General features: G+C 44.5%; 1 protein-coding gene and 1 long non-coding RNA gene across 2 annotated transcripts in view; one reads left to right on the top strand and one right to left on the bottom strand.

The window, feature by feature from the left end:
- Positions 1–23,345, bottom strand: part of BAHCC1 (BAH domain and coiled-coil containing 1) — a 216,488-nt gene that overhangs the window by 61,342 nt on the left and 131,801 nt on the right. The window contains exons 11-14 of the mRNA XM_029599222.1: positions 20,667–21,512; positions 10,828–11,024; positions 9,407–9,543; positions 6,578–6,706 (exon numbers count right to left, since the gene is read on the bottom strand). Coding sequence (XP_029455082.1) covers positions 6,578–6,706; positions 9,407–9,543; positions 10,828–11,024; positions 20,667–21,512 — 1,309 coding nt within the window. The remainder of the gene's footprint in view (positions 1–6,577; positions 6,707–9,406; positions 9,544–10,827; positions 11,025–20,666; positions 21,513–23,345) is intronic.
- Positions 17,603–23,314, top strand: LOC115090308. Its single transcript, XR_003856368.1, has 3 exons — positions 17,603–17,821; positions 17,906–18,032; positions 22,428–23,314. It is a non-coding gene; the product is annotated as an uncharacterized LOC115090308 (long non-coding RNA).

Here is a 23,345-nt window from a genome sequence, read left to right as displayed (position 1 = left end):
CCAGTCTGGGTCGCAAGCACCCGGCAGATCTCACAAGGTAGATCTGTTTCCTGATACTCACTCCTTGGGTTTCCTTAGTCCACCTAATAATATGTTATGGACTTTTCCTCCAGGAACCTGCCCAAACCCCTTTCAAAACCCACTATGCTAGTCACCGTGATCACGTCCTCTGGCAACAGATTCAACAGTTTTGATTGTGCATTCAGTTAAAAAGCACTTTCTGCAATTTGCTTTAAATCTGTTGTTTGCTAGTTTCATAGAATGTCCCCTTGGCTTGAGTATTATTCGAAAGGATAAATAACCATCTTTTATCTACCTGATCCACCCTACTCATAATTTTATAAACTTCTATCAGGTCCCTTCTCAGCCGTCTCTTTTCAAAGCTAAAGAGACTTAAACCTGCATAGCGTCTCCTCATAGGGGAGCCGCTCCATCCCCCTTTATCAGTTTTGCTTTCCTCCTCTGCACCTTTTCTAGCTCTGCTATATCTTTTTTTGAGATGGGGCGACCAGGACTGCATTGAATACTCAAAGTGCAGTCACACTATGAATCAATACAGAGGCAGCACGATATGTTCTGTTTTATTCTCCGTTCCTTTTCGGATCATTCCTAACATTCGATTTGCTTCTTTGAACACTGAGCTGAGGATTCCAAGGTATTGTCCGCCAGGACTCCAAGGTTCTTTTCCTGGGTGGTGACTCCCAAATCAAAGCCCAGCACCTTTGTACAGGAAGTTTGGATTATTTTTTTTCCTATGGGCATCACTATGCACATTTCCGGATTACATTTCATCTGCCATTCAGATGCCCAGTCTCCAAGTCTCACAAAGTCCTTCTGCAGTTCCTCACAATCCACTGCTATTTTAGCAACGTTCAAAGATTTTGTGTCATCTGCAAATCTGATCGCCTCACTTGTCTTTCTGCAGGTTTGTTAATACTTCCTGCTGGTCCCTTTTCCAGATCATTTATGAAGATGTTAAATAGCACAGGTCTCAGTACCGATCCTCCTGGTACTCCACTAATGACATTTCTCCATTTGGATAGCTGACCTTCTGTTTCCTGTCTTTAAACCACTGCCTTCTATCCCATTACTTTCTAATTTCCTGAGAGTCTTTCATGGGGGACTTTGTTAAATATCTTCTGAAAATCCAAATGCACAATATCAGCCAGATCATCTTTATTTGTGTGTTTATTTACACTTTCAAAAAAAAATCTAAAAGTTTGGTAAGGCAAGACTTCCCTTTGCTAAAACCATGTTGACTCTTCCCCATTAAACCATGTCTATCTATTATGGCCAGTGATTTTGTTTTTAGAACTAGCTTCTTCCATTTTGCCCAGCACTGATATCAGGTTCACCGGTCTAGTTTCCCAAATCACACCCAGAGCCCTTTTTAAAAACCAGTGTCATATTGGTCACCTTTTAGTCTGCAGGTATCGTGGCTATTTTAAATGATAGGTTTCAGATTACTAGTAACAGGTTTGCAATTTTATGTTTTAGTTCTTTCAGAACTCAGGGGTGAATGCCATCCAGCCCTGGTGCTTTGTTACTCTTTAGTTTGTCAATCCAATCTGGTACAGCCTCCATTTTCACATATATTTGTTTTAGAATCTCCACCATTAAAGAATGTTTCATGTGTGGGTATATTCCCAACATCCTTCTCGGTAAAGACCAAAGCAAAGAATTCATTCAGTTTTTCTGCTATTTCCTTGGCTTCCCTGAGCGCTCCTTTTACCCCACAGTCATCTAGCAGCCCAACTGACTCCCTTGCAGGCTTTTTGCTTCAAATGTGTTTGAAAAAGATTTTTGCCTCATTGGCAAGCTTTTTTCTAAAATTCTTTCTTGGCCTTACTTACCACTGTTTTACATCTAACTTGCCAGTGTTGATACTTGTGCCAATTTACATCATTTGGGTCTGCTTTTCATTTTTTTTTTTAACAAAGCCCTTTTAGTTTTAACTGCCTCCTTTACCTCACCATTAAACCATAATGGCAGTCATTTGGTCTTCCTTCAACCATTTTTAATACATAGAATACATTTTATCTGGACTTCCGAAATGGTATGTCCATTAGGGGACAATACCACCAGTAAACTGAATATATATATATATATTCACCTCCTCCATTACACTTCATGCATCTGATGACGTGGACTCTTGCCCTTGAAAACAAATGCCTCAATAATTCTGTTGGTCTCTAAGGTGCTACCAGTTTCTGTATATTTTTGTTATATCCCTGAGAATGTGTAAGTGCGGCCTGTTCTTGCAAGTATCTGATCCAGCAAGTGCATGCCACAATTTATCTAGTCCTTCCAAGTTATCTGTTTACCAGCAGTTTTAATGTCTTGATTATCTCATACAACTTTACCTCTCAAGCACTTCTCTACCACCATTTATTTGAAGAAATGCCTCCTGGCATTACTCTCCCAGCCTCATATCATACTCCCTTGTTCTAGAACCTTTCTCCACTGCAACCTGTTTGCCTCTTCATAACCCCAGCAGAGACATAGGATTTTGTCCGATGTTTTTCCAAATGTAGGAAAGTAAGAGCTGAGGTGAAATGCCATTCTTCTCCAGCTGTGCAAGTCTCATCTATTTGTCCCATCCTCTTGGGCTCTCTGCCTCAGGTTTGGAGATAAATGTATATCATCTGGGAATAAGATGTTGCTTCTCTCCTTTTTTTAATTTTTATATATATATATATATATATTCTAATAGCAATTTCCCACTTTACCTTAGTATCACAAACTGTTACCAGTTTATAGATTCACTTCCACTTAATAAGTATAAAAACTTTGCATTCTGTCCATTCAAAACTGCTTGATATTTCAGGAGTTAAAGAAGCTCGCGTAACCAAGCACTGTCTGTTATGGGTCCTGGAATGTGCTACCAGATGAACTACGGTTTTTAACAGATTTTAAGGTATTTATAAATACATTAAAAAGACTGTTGTTTTCAGAAGCTTTCTCATTAGAAAACTAGAAAGAAGACAGATTTAAGATTCTGCTGATTTTTATATACCAGTTTGTTATGTGTGTTCTTAAGACTGTATTTTACGTTGACGCTGTGATCCGCCAAGCATAATATAGTTATTATTGGTGGAATAAAAATATTTAAATTTTAAAATTAATTAATTAATTGATCGATTAAAATGGGGTCTTTTGCAGCCAAATTGACTGAAGCAGTTTGTTTATCAGAAACAAGCTCATGTTCTCCTCCCCCTGCCTGTAGACCCTGCTGAGATGTGGGAGGCCGTGAGATGGAAAGTGCAACAGGAAGGAGTGGCAAGTCCATAATGTGCACTGCTGCTTGTCTCTGGGCTGAGAATTACCCATGTAGTACCACTACTACTCTACTACTACTATTTAGAATATTTAAAGTGCTATTAGACATATGCAGTGCTGCACAGATACCCTTAAGAGACTGTCCCTGCTCCATGGAACTTACAGCCCAGTCAAGGCGAACTTCCATGGCAAACCAGAATCTGTAGGAAGCGTATTTATTGTAGAGAAGAAATTAGGATTTAAATGCAGCTTTAAAAAATTGAGCTCTAAACTGGATTTGAATATAGCCAGAGAAGGAGCATGATGCACTGATGCAAGAAGGCCGTTCCAGGCATACAGCTCAGCAAGGCGGAAAGCGCGGAGCCAGGAGGAGAAGGGCACAGATAAGAGAAGACTTGACAGATGAACAGAGTTCACAGGGAAGGGTGTAGGAGAGAGAGAAGACCAGCGAGGTAACGAGGAACTGCAGAATGAATAACAGAAACTGTCTGCACAAGTGGACAGGAAGCCAATGTAGCGTCTTTCTTGAGAAGAGGAGTTACACGATTATGGCGACAATGAAGACAGAGAAGTAGAGCAGCTGAATTCTGAATAGACTGTGGTGGAGAAAGACGGTTCAGCAGGAAAAAAAAATAAACTTAAAAAAAAAATTAAAACCCTTGGACTCCCATAGGAAATAAGAAACCAGGCAGAAGGAGAAACCTTGGACGTGGCTGGAGAAACCAGCTAGGTCTGACCGCATGCAAGGGTTCAGAGGTGAAAATCAATATTAACCATTTCATTATTCTTATGGACTCTTTACCAGAATGTCCTGTAGCTCTTCAGCACAACATGAGAACAGGATAAACAACGTTAAAAACTAACAGTGTTTGAATCTTTACAGCTCTTTTCCCAAAAGGCCATTTTCTGTCCTGGCCTGATCCAGACATGTAACGCCACCATTTTATCTCTTACGGGAACTGTGATACCACCACAAGATTTAGCAAAAGCGAAAGGACAGAACTTCATTTCTAATTAAAAAAAAAAAAAAATTCTTCAAAACCAATAAAGAGCAAATTCCAGGCAAATAGAATACATGTGATAGAAATATGACTCCGTCAGATTAGACCCCGCTGGAGAGATCTGCAGCCCTGCCTAGTGCCTCCTGCTTCTGTTTGCCATGGCTGTAGACACCATAACTAATAAAAACCCTTGGCTGGTTTTCCGAGCGTAAACCAGCTGTCTGCGCTCTGAGACCAAGGTGGCAGGAATTTCTTTTTCTGCCAAAGTTGCCACTGGAGTTGTCCTCTGGAATAAGTATTAAAAGGGAAGCCGACCAAAGATGCAATCTAAATAGCCAGGCGGAATTTTGACTAGCCATATGGTGCTACCATGTTGCAGCTCTTATCCGATGCTAAATGCTGTTTCTTCCTTCCAACCTTCACTCCATTTGCTAATGTTTTGTGACATAAAACCTAGAGATTAATTTTTTTTCTCTGTCTTAATTGAAGGAACCATTTAGTACAGATTTAACTATTATTACCAAATCATCAAGCTTGATGCATTGCGCACACACACTCCAATCATGTTTGGACTAGCTCTAAGGATTTATGCAAATGGCCCTGCCGGGAGAAGCAATTTGTAGCAGAGAAGGACAATTATACAGGGCCCGGGAGTGCAGGAATGACTGCACTGGGCGGCTAATGGATAATAATACCGCGCCAGCAGCTATGAACAGCACTGCAGCGTGACCAATGACTGCAGACCACAGAGCGGGAGGCTGTTATGCAATGCTGCCTGCCACTTCCATGGGGTGCACTCCCCTAGGAGGACAGCAACAGCAAGCCTGAGCCTTTACAGTCAGAGAGGGAGGGAGACAGAGGGAGGGCCAGAGGGAGACAGTGAAAGAAGGAGAACCAGAGACAGAATGAAAGAGGGAGAACTACAGAGAGTGAAATAAAGAGTGACAGAATGAGAACTAGAGGGTGAACGAGGGAGAACCAGATAGAGAAAGTAACAGGCAGAACTAAAGAGAGAAAGTGAAGGAAGGAGACCTAGAGGGAGAGGGTGAAAGAGGGAGAATGAGAAGGAGAGAAAGTGACAGAACAAGAGGGAGAAAATCAGAGGGAGAGAATGACATAGGGAAAATAATAGGGAGAGAAAGAGGAAGACCTAGAGGGAGAGAGAGTGAAAGTGAGAGAGAAAATGACAGAGGGAGAACTAGAGAGGGAGAATGAAAGAGCAAGAACCGGAGCGTGAAAGAGGGAGAAAACCAGAAGGAAAGCGTGAAGAACGGAGAAGAGAGGGAGAAAACCAGAAGGAAAAAGTAGCAAAGAGAGGAATAAAACCAGAGGAAAGGAGTGAAAGATGGAGAGCCAGGAAGAGAACCGGGGACAGAGCAAAAGAGGAAGAACCAAAAGGAGAAAACCAGAAGGAAAGAGTGAAAAAGGGAGTACAAGAAAGATAGACAGAATTAAAGAGGGAGAATCAAAGGGAGTGAGACAGTGAATGTATGATAATCCGTGGGAGGTGGTAAGAAATGCACAGAAGAAGAGCCAGAAGGGGAGAACCAAAGAGAGAGAGTGAGTGAAAGAGAAAGAACCAGAGGGAAAGGGAATGAAGCAGAGAGAGAGAGAAAGGAAGGAGGGACATAGAGATGAGCACATGTGAAGGCAGAGAGATGGAGCCACAGAAACAGGAGAGCTAAAATAATCCCAGACAGCTCTGCATATATAAATATATTCATTATATAAAGTCATGCAGAAAGGTACAAATGAGGCTGATATTTCCATCAGCAGCAAGTTCACTTATCAGCTATGGATGAGTGGAACCAGATGCCAAATGAGACAGGAAATAGTTCTCTGTCTTTGTAAGCAGATAGCCATATTTGCACATACAAACATACATACAAATACATGTGGGGATACATAAATGTGTATATATACAAACAAGTATACACGTATGTACGCATATAGTCATGCATATATACATATACATGCACAAATGCCCAAGGATATACATATATGTACAAGTAGGTATACATATATGTATATATGCACGTGGATAAACATGCACACTTACATATATCTGTATACACAAACATACATTCACACACAGACACATGCATACATATATGCAAATACAGAAATATACATAACACACATATACATACGCAAAACATATCTAAAAACAAAACTGCAAAATATATTGAACACAAATGCCCTCCCCCATCATAAACATGGCAGTAGGGTCAGACCCTCCTCCCACACCCTGAACATGGCAGTAAGTTCTGTTAGCCTCATCTCCTCCAGGGACTCACTTGAGTTTCTTGCCCTCGCACTTTGCTAACTGGCCAATAGGCCTGAGGGAGGCCAGAGTACTGCAGTACTTGCGTTTCCTTGGCCGTCCCGGGCCCCGTCTCGCTGGGCTTCGGCTGCTCTCCTCCCTCCTGCAACCAGTCAAGGGGAAAAAAAAAAAAAAAAAAAGGGACTTGATTTGTTGAGCTGAGATGGGCAGCATCCAGTCCACAGCAGGACGAGCAGTCACAGAACAGACCTGGATGAAACTCACTACATATGAGGCAGTCTGCAGAGACCACAGTGCTGGAAGCAAGCAGAGCCTGGCATCTCTCATCTGGTGCGCAAGAATCAGCTCCATCACCCCTGCCAAGAGGGACTCTACTTGCGCACGTGCACACATCCCATATTAATAATAAAGCTAATTAACAACATACATCTGTACTTAATCGCGTGGCAGAAGTCTGGGACATGTTTACTTTGATTCTGCTTTGCGAACCTTTCTGAGCTGGTCAACGCTGAAGTGTATCCTGGGGTCATGAGGAGTTTATGGCCTGCATGGAAAGTCTAGCTTCTTACAGCTGTCATGTGCTGTTACTTGGAAATTACAGCCTTTTTTTTTTTTTTACAAACAGAATCTGTGCATACAGCTGAAACACTTGTTGTGCATGTAACTGGAATGAAACCTACCGAGCAAAGAGCCCGATGCAACATCGGGCACCGAGCTCAGCCTGTCGCTAAAGCATTTTCAACGTGCTAGTCACGCGCCCAATGCAATATCGGGATTAGCGCGTCCAAAACGCGCATAGCTAATAGCACACAATATGTGCAAATGCCATGCTGATGAGGCTATTAGCTAGTATCCCATGATGTAAAAAAAATAAAATAAAAATGGGTGCCTGACGTGCACATTTTAACCTTCAAAAATTAACACCAGCCCAGAGCTGGTGTTAAGTTTTGAGGCACTCCAAGCCATGCTCAGAAAAGCAAAAACTACAGGGGGAGAGGGGTGGAATTTTAGTAAGTTACGCGTGGCGACGCAATCGGACCTTCCCCCGTTCCCTACCCCCCTGCCTCTTTCCTTTCCCCTTCTCCACCCCGACCCCTATCCCCTACCTAAGTAAAAAAATTTTTTTTAATTACTGCTCCGTTGGAGCAGAAGCAACTTGCACGCACCAGCCGGTTGCCGGCGCACACGTCCCCAGGACAGCGGCTAATGGCCGGCTTCTGTCCCGCCCACCTCAGACCACGCCCCCCGGCCCACCCCCTTTTCCAGAGCCCGGCACTTGTGTGCAAATCGGCACTTATGCACGTGGCCGGGCCCTTTGAAAATGCGCACGGCGCCTGGCCACACGCATAAGCGCCAGTATTTGCGTGCGCGGCCATTTTAAAATTCGGCCGGCAGCTTTTCTGTGGTTCCTCCTACTTGATATCATTGTGATACTAAAGCAGGAGGAACTACAGAAAGCTGCAAACATGGGAAAAAAAAATCTTGACAGCGGTCAGGTTAGGAACAGGGGAGCTCAATTCACGAGCATCCATTTTCCTAACCCGTGGCTGTGCACGGGTTAGGAAAATGGACGCTCGGAAAACTGAGTGTCCGTTTTCCTTTTTTTCTTCTTTTTGTAAATCTGTTTTATTCCAGTCACAGAAGAAAAACAATGAACAAACATGATCACAGTAGCTGCGCACAAAATAAGAATAAAAAGTACCACCAAGAAGCATCGATGACTATTAGTATTCCTCTTCATCTTGAGTGTCCTTTTTCCTTACCTCGCACAGCCATTTCTCCTGGGCGCTCGATGCCACGGACGCGCTAGGGACACACAATTTATCCACTGTGCGTCCTTTTCAGCGTGCCAGCTCATTTGAGTATTACATCGAGCACCCAAGAGAGGGAATGTGCGCACGTTCAAAAAACATGTGTCTAAGCTGGATACACGTTTTTTGCACGCATGATACTGCGTGCAAAAAAGGTCAAGGTAAATTATCAGGACTCTACACAGCTGCCGAGTGACTGAATCTTTGGAGGGAGACTTTCGGCCATTCATATTTTTGGACACTACTTCCCACAGTGGGATTTTGTAGTTCAGCTTCTTCCATTTAAAATCAGAACTACCGGCACCAGAATGCATCAGGGGTGCAACGGTCATCGAGTCTCTTTACAGAAACTGGTCACTAGTAAATGTGTGCCTTGAATCAAAATGTGCTTCCAGGACCAGCTCTAAGCTAGCCAGAACCCTGTCGAAAAATAAATTGGGGCCCAACCCCATCTCCTGCCTTGGTAGAGCTCTGACGCAGTATCCTTCCTTCAGCAACAGCAGTGGTACTGGCACAATATACTCATCTCTCCCCCACCCCTCCATCCCCAATACCCAGCACCAGGACCCCCCCCCCTTGCCCAAAGCACTCAGTATTCCCCTCTCTCTCTCTTTTTTTCTTGTCCTGCTGCATTCCCCTCTTTTTCTCCCCTCCCCTCCTCATCCTCCCCGCCGACTGATCCTTCCCCCATCTCCACAGACAAGAGGCATCCTTCCTCCTGCACAGCCTTCCCGAGTCTCCGCTGCTTGCAGACATCACATTTATTTATTTATTTATTTTATAGCCCGCCTTTCAGCCACTTCAAAGCAGATTACATTCAAGTGCCGGATGGAAGGGTTGCAGGAGGAAGGTGGCACCCTGTGCAGCCGCACGGATCGCACACCCCAAAGGCTGGCCCTGTGTGCTTCCATGCAAAATGCCAGGAAGGAAAAGTGCTGTACACCAACGTGAAGCTTGTACAGGCAGAAGGAATAGTTGAGGGCTTTTCCCAAGCCGCCTCTGAGGAACGGAGGAGAGAATGGGAAACTTACTGATGGTCGTGCCGTCGCTGCAGCTTCACTAGCTCCCGTTGCTTCTCCTTGTAGCGTCGCTGCAGTTCTGCCAGCATCATACGCATCTCAACTTCCTGCGTATCCAGCTGCTCAATGGCAGCCTTCAGGGGACAAACCTAGAGCACACCAAAACCAGCAGGGTGCAATGTTACAGCTCTCAGGCACAGGCAGTCACTGCGGAGCTAGACTCCATATCACCCCAAAAATCTCTGAAAACAAGCCAGGGAAGAAACTCGGCTCCAAACAGTTGCATTCATTTTAGTTTTCTTATTTCTTGGCATTTTGATTTTCAAAATTATGAGATTGCTTTAGAATTAGAGAACAAAATATTATGAATTCCGAAACTAAAACAAGAGGGAGCACATGGGAGCAGAGAAATAAAGGGAGCAGCCTTCAAGTAGCTCACACAGTTATAAAATCCACTTTATTTGCGTGCACTATAGGGGTGCGGAGAGTCAAAAAATGTGGTTCTGATTGTTCATTTATTTATTTATTTATTACACAGTAATTCATCAGGTTCGTCTTAAACAAAAAAAAATTGCTTGGTCATATCATTCATTTTTTCATTTTACATTGCAGTCAATGAGGAAAGGAATCCATAGGCCCCACTGACTTTTCTGTAAAAGGAAAAATGGGCCAAGGTCAGGCCTGAGGCAGGGTTCCATCACAGAGGACTAGATCCAGGCCCGACACCAGGGCCCAGCCCAAGCCCAGGTCCCATCTCTGAGGCCTGCGCCTCAGGCTGGGTCCTGTCATCATGGTCTGGCCCGAGGCTGAGTCTTGTTGCAGAAGCCAAGGCCCAGCCACAGACCTGACGCTGAGGCCAGGCCCGAGACCCCTAGGCACAACTCCAGGGCCCAGCTTGAGGCCACGTCCCATCTCCAAAGCCCAGACCCGACACTGTGGCCCGGCCGAGGCCAGGTCTCATCTCTGAGGTCCAGGCCCAGGCCTCAGCAATGGAACCCAGCCTCAGTCAGGCTGTGATGTCAGACTTGGGCCTCAATGACAGCACCCAGCATTGGGCTGGGTCCTGGCAATGGGACTAGGCTGAGGCCTGATCCCGCCTAAAGGCCCATTTCAGGGGAAAAAAACATTTTTTGATTGTTTGAAATGAAACAAAAACTGGCTGATTTGTCATGTTTTTCAATTTCGTTTCAAATGAATGCACATCTGTGGTGCACTTTCTAATTAATTTTTGAAGAGACTGTTCCTCTGGGTTCCCAGTCCTGTGTACCAAGCCGGGAGACTAGGCCCCAAGTACAATTAGATCTTGACGAATTTTTGGAAACAGAGATACTGTTTTACTAAATGCGACCCCCCTTGGTGTCATACAGCAAACTTTCTTCTCCTCGCTGACTGAAGCTGAAAAGAAATAAACTTCGCGGATGTGGAGTACTCACTGGTTTTGCTTTGGGGGTCCAGGTGTATTTCCTGCGAAGGACGTGCACTCTAGAGCTGGAGGCAGAGCAACACTGGCTGTACATAAGATCAATCCCCGGTGGGCCTCTACCTAGGCTAGCGGCTTCCACCAGCGACCATGCCGCAGCGATGGTAGCCAAGTTCTGCAGGTTAAGAGTCAGCAAATCTTCTTCCTCTGCTATAAGAGAAGCAGAAAAATGGGTTACGATTAAGCACTGCTGCCTAGAGAAGTCTGGAAATGTGTCTACAGTGTGCACCAGGGGATGGAACGATACAAAGCATCCACGGATGGTAAATAAGACCTTTTTACCTTGGAGCCATTTTAGCCCCGGAGAACACTTGGCCTCTTTGTGGGCTGTGATAGCTGTCATTCGAGCAACCAGAAAAGTGGTACTGTGGGAGTTCCTGCGTCCGCACAAATCTCCTTCTGCAGAACAAAGTCTTTGATTACTCTTGTGCTGGCCCGGTGAAAGGTGTCACAACCTACAAAGAAGCCAGGTCATCTCGTCCCAATGTGCAGTAGCCTAGGGACAGAAATGTGCACTAAGAATTGTAGCACACGTCAAGACTGAAATATTAAAAACGGATTTAAATGCGCTGCTGATGTTTTATCAATTGAAGTAGTGGGGAGAATGTTCTGCGTGACATTCATACCGGGAGGAAACGTGGTTTGGAATGTTACTAATTCAGCACGATTCAATGTTGTTCATAATACACCAGAAAAAGAAAAAAAAAAAAAAAGAAATTAAAATAAATCCCTTCCAACATGTGCACAGCAGGATTTCACATCAGCTACTGCATCAACAGGCCCTTATTCTGGCACCCAAGTGGGGAAGCTCTAAGGCTCCTGCTGAAGGCCATTCCAGCATTCACTTCAGCCTAAGCTTTATTAACTCTCCCTGCGCAATTAAATACTTTGCAGGCTACACCAGAGCAGACAAACCACTGGCTACTCCTGCAGCGGTAAGAGACCCAGGTGTGACCAACAAACCTCATACCAAAGCTGGAATGGCTTTTGTCCCCGGTCACCAGTCACATCTATCACAAATATATTCTTCATGTTTAAAGCCAGGGAACAAAACCAATGAGAATATCGCTTTAATTTATAGAATGTCGCATGATAGGCCTCATGTTTTCATGGATCGGTTTCCATGTTTCATTGCAGATTTCTGGGTGTTACGTACATGCAGCCCAAGCCACATCCTACTCCAGATCTTTCAACCCACAAAAACAATGAGTGAATGAGATTGTTGTGCTCTGTTGATGCTTAAGAGGGGGAATGCCAACAAAGTCTATGAAAATGAATGACCTCATTGGCCGAAAGATGTCACTGACATCTCTGGAAGTGAGTGACATGGTTAGGAGGGTGATGCCATTGAAGGCTACGCAGGTGACTCATAGGGTGACTTTATTTCTATGATGGTGTTTCCCTCACAGCGAGGAGAGTGATTTGGGAGGCCTACTCTCTAGTCTGAGAGGCGATTAAGCTTTGAATATTTCTTTCAATGCCTGTAAACTAAGGTGCAAGAATGTTACAATAGGAAACTTTGGGCAGCTCCCATGTCCCGAGCAAGCATTGTAGTTTTCTGATGCTGATAATGAGGGGGTATTTTTTTCTGGCCTTAAATCAATGGGTAATATTGGAAATGTATCAGGGAATATTGGCAATAGCTGCCTGTGATGTCTGCAGTACTGAGGGTAATCAATGGTGGAAATGGACTAATTGTACAGTGTAAGCGATTCCAGTTTTAATGTATTCCTTACTGCCAGGATCCCTGGCTGAGGAAATATCCCCTGCACTTGTTGTATTTGGTCAGCAGATTGCCGGCATGTTTCATCCATCCAGCTGTCCTTTCTCTCCCATTCATACACTAACCAATAATGATTATCATTAAGTCAGAACTGATTTCCCCATCCTTGCCCAATCAAGCTTGGAACACCAGCCTGAGATTGCTCGTCGTCCATCACTGTCCTGGGCCTGGGCTTCACTTAGGCTCAACCAGCAGATGAGAACAGAACATTCACAGAGCAAATCTGTTGCCAGCCAGCTGGGAACTGCAGTCGGCACAGGAGAACTCGCTGCCATTTTAGGTACCAAATGAGACCTGAGCTGGTTCTTCTCTTCAGGACTACGTCACCTGCTTCCAGCTGGAGTGCATAAGCTCCTGTTCCTGCCTGGTTCTAGAGCATAATGGCTTCCACGCACAGTTTGGGTCTGGTTGAGGACTTGGAAGTCAGAAGACAAATAACAAGTTTTTCACTTATAAATGGTTGGATATGAAAAAATGTATCAAATAGAACAATCATAGCTAATATTCCGCAATTGTTCAGGCCAAATCTTGAATATAGTTTGGGGCTTGGGGGTGCTTGACGAGAATAAGCTTTGATGGACTGCCTAACGCCCATTCACATCTGGTCTTTGGTGTGAAACGCTCTGGATGTTATGGACCTGCTTAATGGCTTCCATGTTACCATGTTGTCATATTGCGTACAACATTGCCATCACTTTATTCATGCTGAGGCTGTTGCTGTGTCCTTTCTGGGCAGCAGATTTTCCAGGGGCTCGATACTTTCATCCACATCTTTTAAGCCATTCCTTAATTTACCGCAGGCGGCAAACACTAAAATTGTGCGGACCGGAACACGGATCTCCACAGGACTGGGTTCTAATCACAGAGCACAGTCTACAGACTTGGCCAATACACTACCATTTGTACAGCAGCGTCTGTCACTCCCCAATTCCTACTCCACAACAGAATCCAATGGCATGTTAGATCCTTGCAGAGCCAGGGGCTCATCATGCCACTGTGATGGGAAGGCTTGTTGGAGCATTTCTCAGGACAATGTAGATAGCTCTGTGCTGGGACACTGCTATCGCCCAATTAGGCCGCCTCCTTTTTTCACTGCAAGGGGTCCTTGTATTTCTTGAGTTGCTAATCCCAGCCATTGTTCTTCCTTGGTTATTGAAAAATACTGACTTCTCCCATAGGATAAAAGAACCAGGAGAATGCTAATTGTCAGTCCTGCACTGCTCCTTACAAAGCACACGCAATAGGCTAATGACGCTTACTCTGTCAACCCCCTTTTCTCTACTCTTAATGTTCCCGATCCCTCCCCCCCCCCCCATTTTTTTTTTTTTTAATTTAGCACAAATCATTAGGGGTCATTCATTTTAAAGTTCTGAGGCAGCCTTTATCCCAAAGCTGCCTAGCATCCCAATTGAAGTGTCCATGAATGAGGTAATACAGAAAAATCCTATAGCAGCAATCAATGTGGTTTGTTCAGCCCTCCTCATGTCCAATTCAAGCACTCTCCCATGAGGTCCATATGACTCAATTAGCAACTGGGGCATCTGAGGGACCATTGATCTATAGGAAGCTTCTAATCTAAGAGGTGACGTAACTGGTAGAGAAATTTAAGAAGGTGGCCCATGCTGACATCAGATGTTCTTGTTGCTTACTGAGATGATATCATTTGCAAAATTTAGCTCTTCTATTTTATTTTGTGATGTGAAGGGCAAGTTATCCTATTGAGATCTCTTTCAAACTAGAGCCTGCAATTTATCTGTGTTTTCAAACCCTGCTCTTCAGATATATTTTTCCATCCTGAAGAAATTTTAGAGGGTTGGTTTTTTTTGTTTTTTTTAGAGCTGGGATAATCACACCATTTAAATCCCAAATGGACATGCACTACAAAATAAGCATGCATCACTTCAAATGTATTGATTTCTTGTCTCCGTGGAGCATTAAGCAGCTGGCTGGCGTTTAGCTGGTAGAGGCACAATGAACACAGTGTGCAGAATGCATGAAAAGCTCCACCTTGGAAGGAAATATTCCAGAATCTTTACCCATAGCAGGGTTCCAGATGCCTGAAACATGAATGGCATTCTGGAATCCTGAAAGTTCAGCCTTTCGGTCAGAAACCTGTGTCCTTCTGTGTAGGCTGTGTGGTTTCTGCTCTTCAGGTGACAGTGACAGAGTTCCAGAATACTTGAGGCACATACAGATTTTCATTCCCAACCTCTGTAGTTACAAAGTGAAGACACAGCATAGGCATGACCTAGCAACACATGTTTAAGGGTTTTATAGCCGAACAATTCAACCACGAGTGCTGGGGGCTTGTCAGAATGAACGGCAACCTGAGTAATACGAAATGTTCGAAGTCCTAGAGGAAAACACAGGCAATCCTGCAGCTGGGTCTGCCTGGCAGGTTGCAAGTATAGTAATAAACAGAAGTCCTGGCAGAAACCCGGGTGCTTATTCAGCCAAGTCTAGCTGGCAGGATACTCAGCAGACCTAGGAGGATTGGTGTTCATGCAACAACCATGCTAGTCTCTGTAGCTAGTTAGATTATTACAAAGCTTTAAGGTCAGACATAGGAAGGGAGGGGTGCTGGGTGCAAACTAAGTGGGGGATTTTGTATGCTCAGCTGCCCAAGATGGTAGAGTACAGATGAGGAAGATTCCTGGGCAAGGAATCTATGCTCTATCCCTGGCAGCTGGGAGAAATCCTTGCCAGGGTGAATAGGAACAACGTGGCCCACTGGGTGGGCTGCTTAGCCTTTTTTCTTCTTTTGCCTCTTACGTATGATTCAGAGGATGGTGGAAAGGGCAAGGGAGGGAGATGGTGGAGTCAGGGGCAATTGGTCAAAGTAGGCCCATCAAGTGATCCTTCACTGCCGACAACTTGTGAAATGACCTGGAGGGATACTGATCTCTGGCTTTGCTGCCACTGATTTACTGGCCTGATAACTATACCGGTACTTCTACATCAGCTGTCATTATTTCAATCAAAGAATCCTGGGACAGAGATGGAATATTAGTAATATCCTTCCATTTATAAATGTTTTTCTCTTCTGTTTCCAGTAAATAGTCATATGCCCACTAGTATTCTGCAAGGAAATTCTTTACCCCCATGCCACGCCAACCACTTGAAAGCTCACGTGACAAAGCTCTTCTGCCAACCTAGCAAAAGAGATTACATACACGTTTTTATTTTCTTAGTATGGTACCGATTTCTATTTCACCCCTAACTTGGAGACATATGGTGGGAGGAGCTCCACAGCATATTTCATTCATGGTTTTCGAAAGTGCTTTTCACCATTCTCTCTGCATCGTGCAGTGCGTGGAGGGGGGAGGGGCACTGCTCCCCCCAAAGCTCCCTTTTAAGTCACATATAACGACGCGTGCAGATTGCCACACACACACACACACAGCAAGGAGAGGGAGCGATGAGCCAGGGGCAGCAGTGTGCCGAGGACATGGAGAGTCGCAAGGCAAATCGTCATCAGAGCGGCAGCTTCACAGCAGTGACGGATATCGGAACGGACCCTGTCGCAACGGAACCGTGCGCTGTCGCATTCTCGCTCCCGATTTTCTCTTTCAGGGGCTCCGAAAAAAAAAAAAAGAACACGAAATCAATGGGGGGGGAAGGCTGCTTTGCATTTTTCCCTCTTCCTTTGCGACACCTGCAGTCATTTCTCTTGTGGATGACATTGAGGGTATCGGATTGTGTTCCTTGCCACTAGTGACAGACAAAACGGAGAGGGGCGGCAGAGTAATGTATGGCTGTAATTATGTCTTTGCCTGCAGCCTCCGCTCCCCTCACCCTCATTTCTCAGTCCAAACCTTTCACGATCGGCGCTTTCCCTTTCTGTATGTATTCTACGTCTGGAGGAGTGGAATCGCCAGTTAAATACAGCTATTTCCTAATTAAGCCCAGGTAGGCGGTCCTCACATCTCAGGGAATGGGATGCGAGAGCGATAGCAGCCACTGCTGAACGTGTGCCAGCATCAGCAGGGGGGGGGGCACGTGGGTCATGGCAAAGGGGCCAGTTTAATAACGGAATATTCTCATTTGCCTCTGGAGCAAAAATCTTTCTATAACAGAACCTCCCACTAAGGCTGGCGGGGTAGCAGTCCCTCTTCGGAGACGCTAAAGGCAGAATCCCCGAAGAAGAGAACCCGTGTGGCTTCGAAAAGGGTCACGTGTTGGGCCAATAAGCAGTATGATGACCTACAAAGAATGCAGTTTTCTGCAGGACCAAGGCAGCTTCAAGGACTCCACCCAGTAAAGGCCAAGCTGCAAGGCTGACTTTGATTTCTTTTTTATCTTTCCATGGGAAAGAAAACACATGCGCCTGAGCTGAGGTAGGAAGGAAAGGGAGCAGGCAGAGGACAGCGGGCTCGGGATCCCAGTGGGGGGAGGTAGCGCCCCCACCCATCACAGAGAAGTCCTTCTGCCGCTGCGGCCTGGCCGGCTCTAAAGGAGGGGAGGACAAATACAGGCCTTCAGGGAAATTAACTTTACGAGAACATTTTCTTTATCAGCTCCCCACACAGAGATCCTGAAGAATGTTGGCAGATAATGGTACAGGAGGCTTTTTAAGTGTTGGAAAAACAAAGTCAAGCAGAGCAGTGCTGCCCCACTCTATAAATATCGGCAAAGCACAATAAACAAATCTACTTGGTTTAAGGCTTGCACCATATGGAGGATAAATTTAGACCTTTGTGAGGCAGATTTCCCAGTCACATTCCCGCCCTGGACGGCCTTGCATGGGGAGGGGTCCTAAGCAGTGGGATTTGTCTTTGCTTTTCAACAGCCTGCGTTTCAGGGTGCATTATATTTTATAATGAGATTTTCATTGATTGACAATTGAGTGATAAATGATCAGCACTGTGACTAGACTTGTTAGATTCTGGTGTGGGGGGTGGAAACTCTTTTTTTTTTTTGTCTAATGGTGGAGGGGCAGAGCAAACCCTCCCATTACTTTCAGCCTCTGAGTTCTGCACTTTGCTGGAATCTCCCGGTATTCTCCGAGAGTTCAAAGCATCGTCAGAGTCTCCAGGAAAATTGTGTTCCATGATGCGTCCCTTCCCTGGATCAACGAGTGCAGAACAGAAGGGTAGAAAGGGCCAGAAGCTGAAATACTAATTAGAGCTGCAGGAGAATGACTGGATTTGTAAAAGTCATTTTGGTAAGTGAGGCGATTGTGGTCTCTTTGTGGTTTTTGCAATGGTTTTTGCCAAGTTTTCATTCTGTAACTGATTTCCGCTGGCAGCTCTTGCAATCTGCACTTTGCTGAGAGTGGACATGGCTGGAAGGCCGGAGCACGGCGGTGTGCACGTTCTACTCTGCAAACCACAGCGAAGCGATCGCGCTCCGTACCCTCTGCACTGCACCCAAAGGTACTGCCAGCAGTCACAAAGCAAAAAAACAGCAATGTCAGACGTCTCTCTATGGGAATGGTGTGTGTGGGAGCTGGGAGGGTGAGGGAAAGCAGGTGGTCTGTGGACAAAGTAGATGGGTCTTAGGGTTTTATCTGCCTTCGTATTCCAGGTTTCTTAGGTGGCAGGTTCCATGAAGAACTAGAGCATCCCTTTTGCTGTTACAACCTCGGGTTCAAAGGTTTTTACATTGAGAAAAGGGTTGCCAAACTTTTAAAATAGAAAAAAATAGCAAGTTTCTGAGACTTTTTTCACCCCTTCTACTTCATTGCCCCAGCTGTGCGGACCTTCTTTCATAAAACAAGGGCCAGTCTTGGACCCAACTCTGGTACTATATCACTGCATTAATGACCTTATGATCAGGACACTAAAAGCAAAATTCAGAACCATCCTGGAACATTCGACATTTGAAGTTAAACTGATCAAAAACTTCAGAGACTTTTTTTTTTAAACTCACTTCCATAAACATGGGGTTTTGTGCGCATAAATCACAGCTGAGAGACTTCTCCATTCCCCCAGGTTTAAAATGTGCATTCAAACTGTGCTAAGTGCACATTTTAACTCGGGTTTGTGCGCACATTTCCAGTCAGTGCACTTTTTAAACTCCTGATGCATCAGCCTAGCATTAGCTAACTACATCAGGAGTTAAAAACATTTTTAATCTGTGCATTAAGAAACTGTGCTGAATTTCAGTGATCAGTTTTAACCCACCCGTTATTGCATCAGCCCCAGTGGAAGTGTGATGGGGAAGGGAGACTAAAGGGAGGGTTTGATATGAGATAAAAAGATATCAGAGGGAGTAGAATGATTTCTGCTACTGAGTTAATAATTTAAAATAATAGTTTTAATTTGTGTGCCTAAAAGACTTTTATGGGCACAAAACATGATTTGTGTGCATAAAATATGATTTAGGTGAACAAAAATACTTTCAGCACAAGAAGCATTTTTTATGCACATAAAGCATATTCATGCACAGAAAACATGCTTTGTGTGCACAAAGCACGTTTTCTGTGCATAGATTCTGATTACAGGCCCAAGCATCGGAATTTCAGCTTCTGCCCCATAGACTGACACAAGCACTGGAATCTTTACTTCACTTTTGACCAGGAGTAAAGTTTCTAACACTAAGAAAACCTGAGTTAAACCGGCGCCCCTCTCTGCATTGGATGGGATTTCCATGCGAGGGCATTAAGCAGGATGCAGAGTTTTACATGCACATTTTTTTTGTGCAAAACTGCTTATTGCATCAGGAGTGACATTTACACACAAAAAATTTGTGCACAAAACTGCAGGTAAAACACTGTGCACTGCTGAACCCGCCCTATTGCACTGGCCCCATTGTAATACATTCTATAATTTGCGTGTACTTTCTGGCATCTTTTGCTCTGTACCTGCTCATTCTGTTTGCACCTGAAGAAGGGAAAGTAAATACCCAGAAGCTAGTCAAGAAATCTATTAAGTCAGTCCAGTAAAAAGCAGCACCTCATATTATTTTTATTTGCCGAACTTCCGTGCATTCAAGTGGACCAACATGGCGACCACAGTACATTATCCAAGCCTAACTGAGAAACTTCCAGGACATATTAAAACAAGAGTTGTCACTTGGCTTTTATATATAACCTGGAGGCAGGTGAGGAGAAAGCAAGGACCTGCCAAACCTATGACAAAGAAAGAGAAGAGAAAAGGGAGCGGCAGCTCAGACAGCGGGCCAGAAAGTGATAGCACAGCCACCCGCCTTTCATTTCCAGGAAGAGGACTGTGAAATGTAGGATTTGTTGCAGCAATGCCAGCGTACCTGGGTAGTACAAAAGCTGTACTGCACAACCGAAAGCCTTTCCGGAAAAACTGGGGACGAAAGAGCCAAACAGGTTACTGCTGGGCTGAAAATGAGAAAGTGCCACTGTCCTCCATGCTCTGATGTCCAGTAAATGTGAGCAGGGGAACAAGGATGCAGGCTGGCGAAGGTTTGACACCAAAACGCAGTGATATAGAAACTCGGGAATGCTGCATGCTATATTACCATTGCAGAGTTTTGTGTAGCAAGTATGAAAATAATTTGACATTTTTCTGTAGGTAAGACAGCGGCCTACATCCTGCTCTCCACTCCTCCCCCTATGTCACCAGCCATCAATCAGCGCTCAGGACATGGTCCCAAGGAGAACCTGATCAGTGTCTCTCATTTCATCCCATTGCCCTTCTATCTTTTGCTCCCATTCTCTCTCGCTCTGCTTCATTATCTGTGGGTATTGATGCAATACCTTTTAACAACGAAGGTAGAAACAATTTTAGGTAGCAAGATAGAATGGTAGTCAGTCAGGAAGAAACTTAAACCAAAACTGAATTTCTGATGGTCAATTCCTGACTTACACGTCTCCTCTTCCTTTCATATTGTAAACATGCATAATGCTAAGAAAATGCAGCTATTTAGAAACGGCCATATCCCAGGCAGAGGACCCCCAACTGTCTGAATCAACCAGAAAAACCCGATGGGTGGGAAAGCATGGAGGAGGAGGAAAGGAAATGTAATAATGTATGGAAAAAGGCCAAGTAAGCTATTTCATTAAATAATCGGTCAAAGAAGATGGACCCCCTTACCTGCACTCTCTTTGTCACACTTCTGCTGCTGGAGCTCCAGGTCAGCCAGTTCACTGAGAAGGGCTATCCCATGAATCTCTGAACTATATGTGAAGGTTGGCAATGCCAGTGAAGGACAAGCACTCATTTGATCTAGGTGGGGAAGATCCCCCAAGCTGATACCAGCAGCTATCAAAGCATCCAATCCATAGACGGGTTCATCCTGATGATTCTCAGTTCCCAAGATGGTAGATGTTTCCTTTTCTGCTCTCCCCTTGGTCCCCTGACTAATCTCTGGCTCCAGCACCTCACCTGCCCCTTGGATTTCAGGAACAAGATCTTCCAGGTTTTTCATGACTACCAAATCCTCCTCTGAAATGTTTGCTGGGGATTCTGATGGCAGGACTTTAGCCTGTTCCAACTCCTCTGCATCCATGACTCTGTCAGCTTCAGTGCCTTCTTGAGCAGAGCTTGTGTGGGTCACACACTCCATATTGTCCTCACTCAGAAGAGGACCAAAGTGTAATTCTCTCAGGTCCTCCAGACCACCCTGACTTGTAGAGATCTTGTCAGAGGATGTCCCCTCAGAAGCTATCACTTCGCCGCCACCACGCTTCACTACTGCAGACATTTCCAACTTGCCATCCTCCTTGCCAGCTGAGCCAGTTTCCACTAAGGTTACCATGCAAGACATATCACAGTGAGGTTTCTCAGAAGGGGTAAAAGTCCTGGACTGTTCAGGTTCTGCTGCTGTAGAAACTGTTTGCATAGTTTCAGAGTCCGCTGGGTCTGCAGAGTGCACATCGTGTGACGAAGGAGATGAATAACCCATGCTAACGGCCGGATACATATATCCTGGAGGCAGATCTGGAAAAGAAATGTCATAGCATTAGGCAGGAGAACTTGCAACAAGACTTCTGGGATATCTTCAAAATACCAACACTTCCCCCAAAATCCCAACAAATGCGCCAGATCCAAATGCTGTTTTCCGACATGCACTGGGGCAGTTTCCAGTAAACTGGTTTTAGCTTTTTGCTGTTCTCCCCTCCCCATACATTCAAACCATTGCTGACACCAATTCTAATCTGGACAAGATCTACCAGGTTTTACCGGTGCCAGGAAATAAATATTGCCTGGAATGGACTTTACCTAGCTCTGATCTGCTTCTGATATCAGAAATAACTGTATAAAGCTTCTACATTTTTGAGCATTTTCTGTATACTTTATCCTGTTATAGTAACAGCTGAAGAACCCCCAAGAGAATATTAACAACAGAATCACTCTGAATTCATAATTCAAGAGAGCCAGCCCTCTCCTTGGTCAGGTCTGGCGTTGGTAGCCAGGACATATTTTCCTACATCTCATCTGATTCTGCATCAGATGAGCTTGACTTTTTCACATTACGATTTTTGTGAATTTTGGCCATTGGTTATGGATGGGGAGTCAAACTATCTCTGCTCTGAGCCTTGTCACAGGGTCAGAGGGTAAAGCTGAAGGCTGATAGAACAAAAGATGAAGGGAAAAAAAATCTAGTATTAATCAATATATGTTTTCTAATTATTTAAATGAAACTGTGGATTGGTGAAAATAAATGCACAACTGTCTCCCATTACACGCATCTGTTTGTAAAGTGTGGAGACAGATGATACCTGTCTGCAAATAGAGATTTATTGTATAAACCTGCTGGAATACAAGATTATACAAAAAGAAACACACATCAGTCTGAAGAATGATTAATCCTAATTTCAGGAGGGAACTGAAAAACCTGTTTGCATGTTGCAGGGTTTGGTTGCTGAGCAGGAAGGCAAGTGTGAGAAGAGAAGAGAGGAGAAGAGAAGAGAGACAACAGCAACTCAGTTTAAGAGAAGACATTGAGGGGGTAAACTGTCATGATACCCAGACATTTGGTAGCATAAAAACAGAGGCAATCTGGGGGTTTGTTATCAATTTCTACACATAGCTTAAACCTTTGAAGATTATGCATGTAAACGACATGCCACTTACATGCAAAACTTTAGGCCAAGTGAACTTTCACACGTTTGTTTAGCTGCACAAAAAAGCAATATTCAGAGTCAATTGTTGTGACTATCTTGTGTTTGAGAATCAAGTTAGTTTGTGCTTGCCTAAAGGTATGAGCATAAGTTTGTGTGCTACTGATAAAGCACCTCTTACTGTTCCTGCTGGCAACAGAATACCCTCACAAGATAGTGTGGCTAATACAGACATGGCAGCTCTGAATGCCCAAGTATAACGCAGACAGAGCCCCCATCATGAGACAAATCAAATGTTCTTACGCAGAACCAGAATTTGCAATTATGAAACGTCAGCTAGGAAGATGCACCAGTAATTTCACTCACCTCAACCTACATTTCTCAAGAATTAAAGCTGAGAAGTTCTAAATTTGTCTTCTCTCTCTTAGAGCAGGAGAGGTTCAACACCTGGTGGTGGGAAGGTGGTGGCTTCAGGCCCCATTAGCTGTGACTGGAGACTCTTGGCACATGTTATTTACCATGGAACTGGGACCCTATTTACGCTCAATGGCCAAGATTCCAAGGCAAACCCAGCATGTGATTCAGAGAGGACAGCTTATCCTCCTGATGCATACTGCAAAATCCAGCCTTTATCAACAACTAGTAGCAACGTAACGTCAATTTTAAGAACATAACATAACAGCATAAGACATGCCATGCTAGGTCAGAC

This window comes from Rhinatrema bivittatum, chromosome 4 (genome assembly GCF_901001135.1).
Source record: "Rhinatrema bivittatum chromosome 4, aRhiBiv1.1, whole genome shotgun sequence".
Classification (NCBI taxonomy): Eukaryota; Metazoa; Chordata; class Amphibia; order Gymnophiona; family Rhinatrematidae; genus Rhinatrema; species Rhinatrema bivittatum.
The sequence above is the reverse complement of the archived record's forward strand: the minus strand, read 5'-3'. Positions and strand labels throughout refer to the sequence as shown.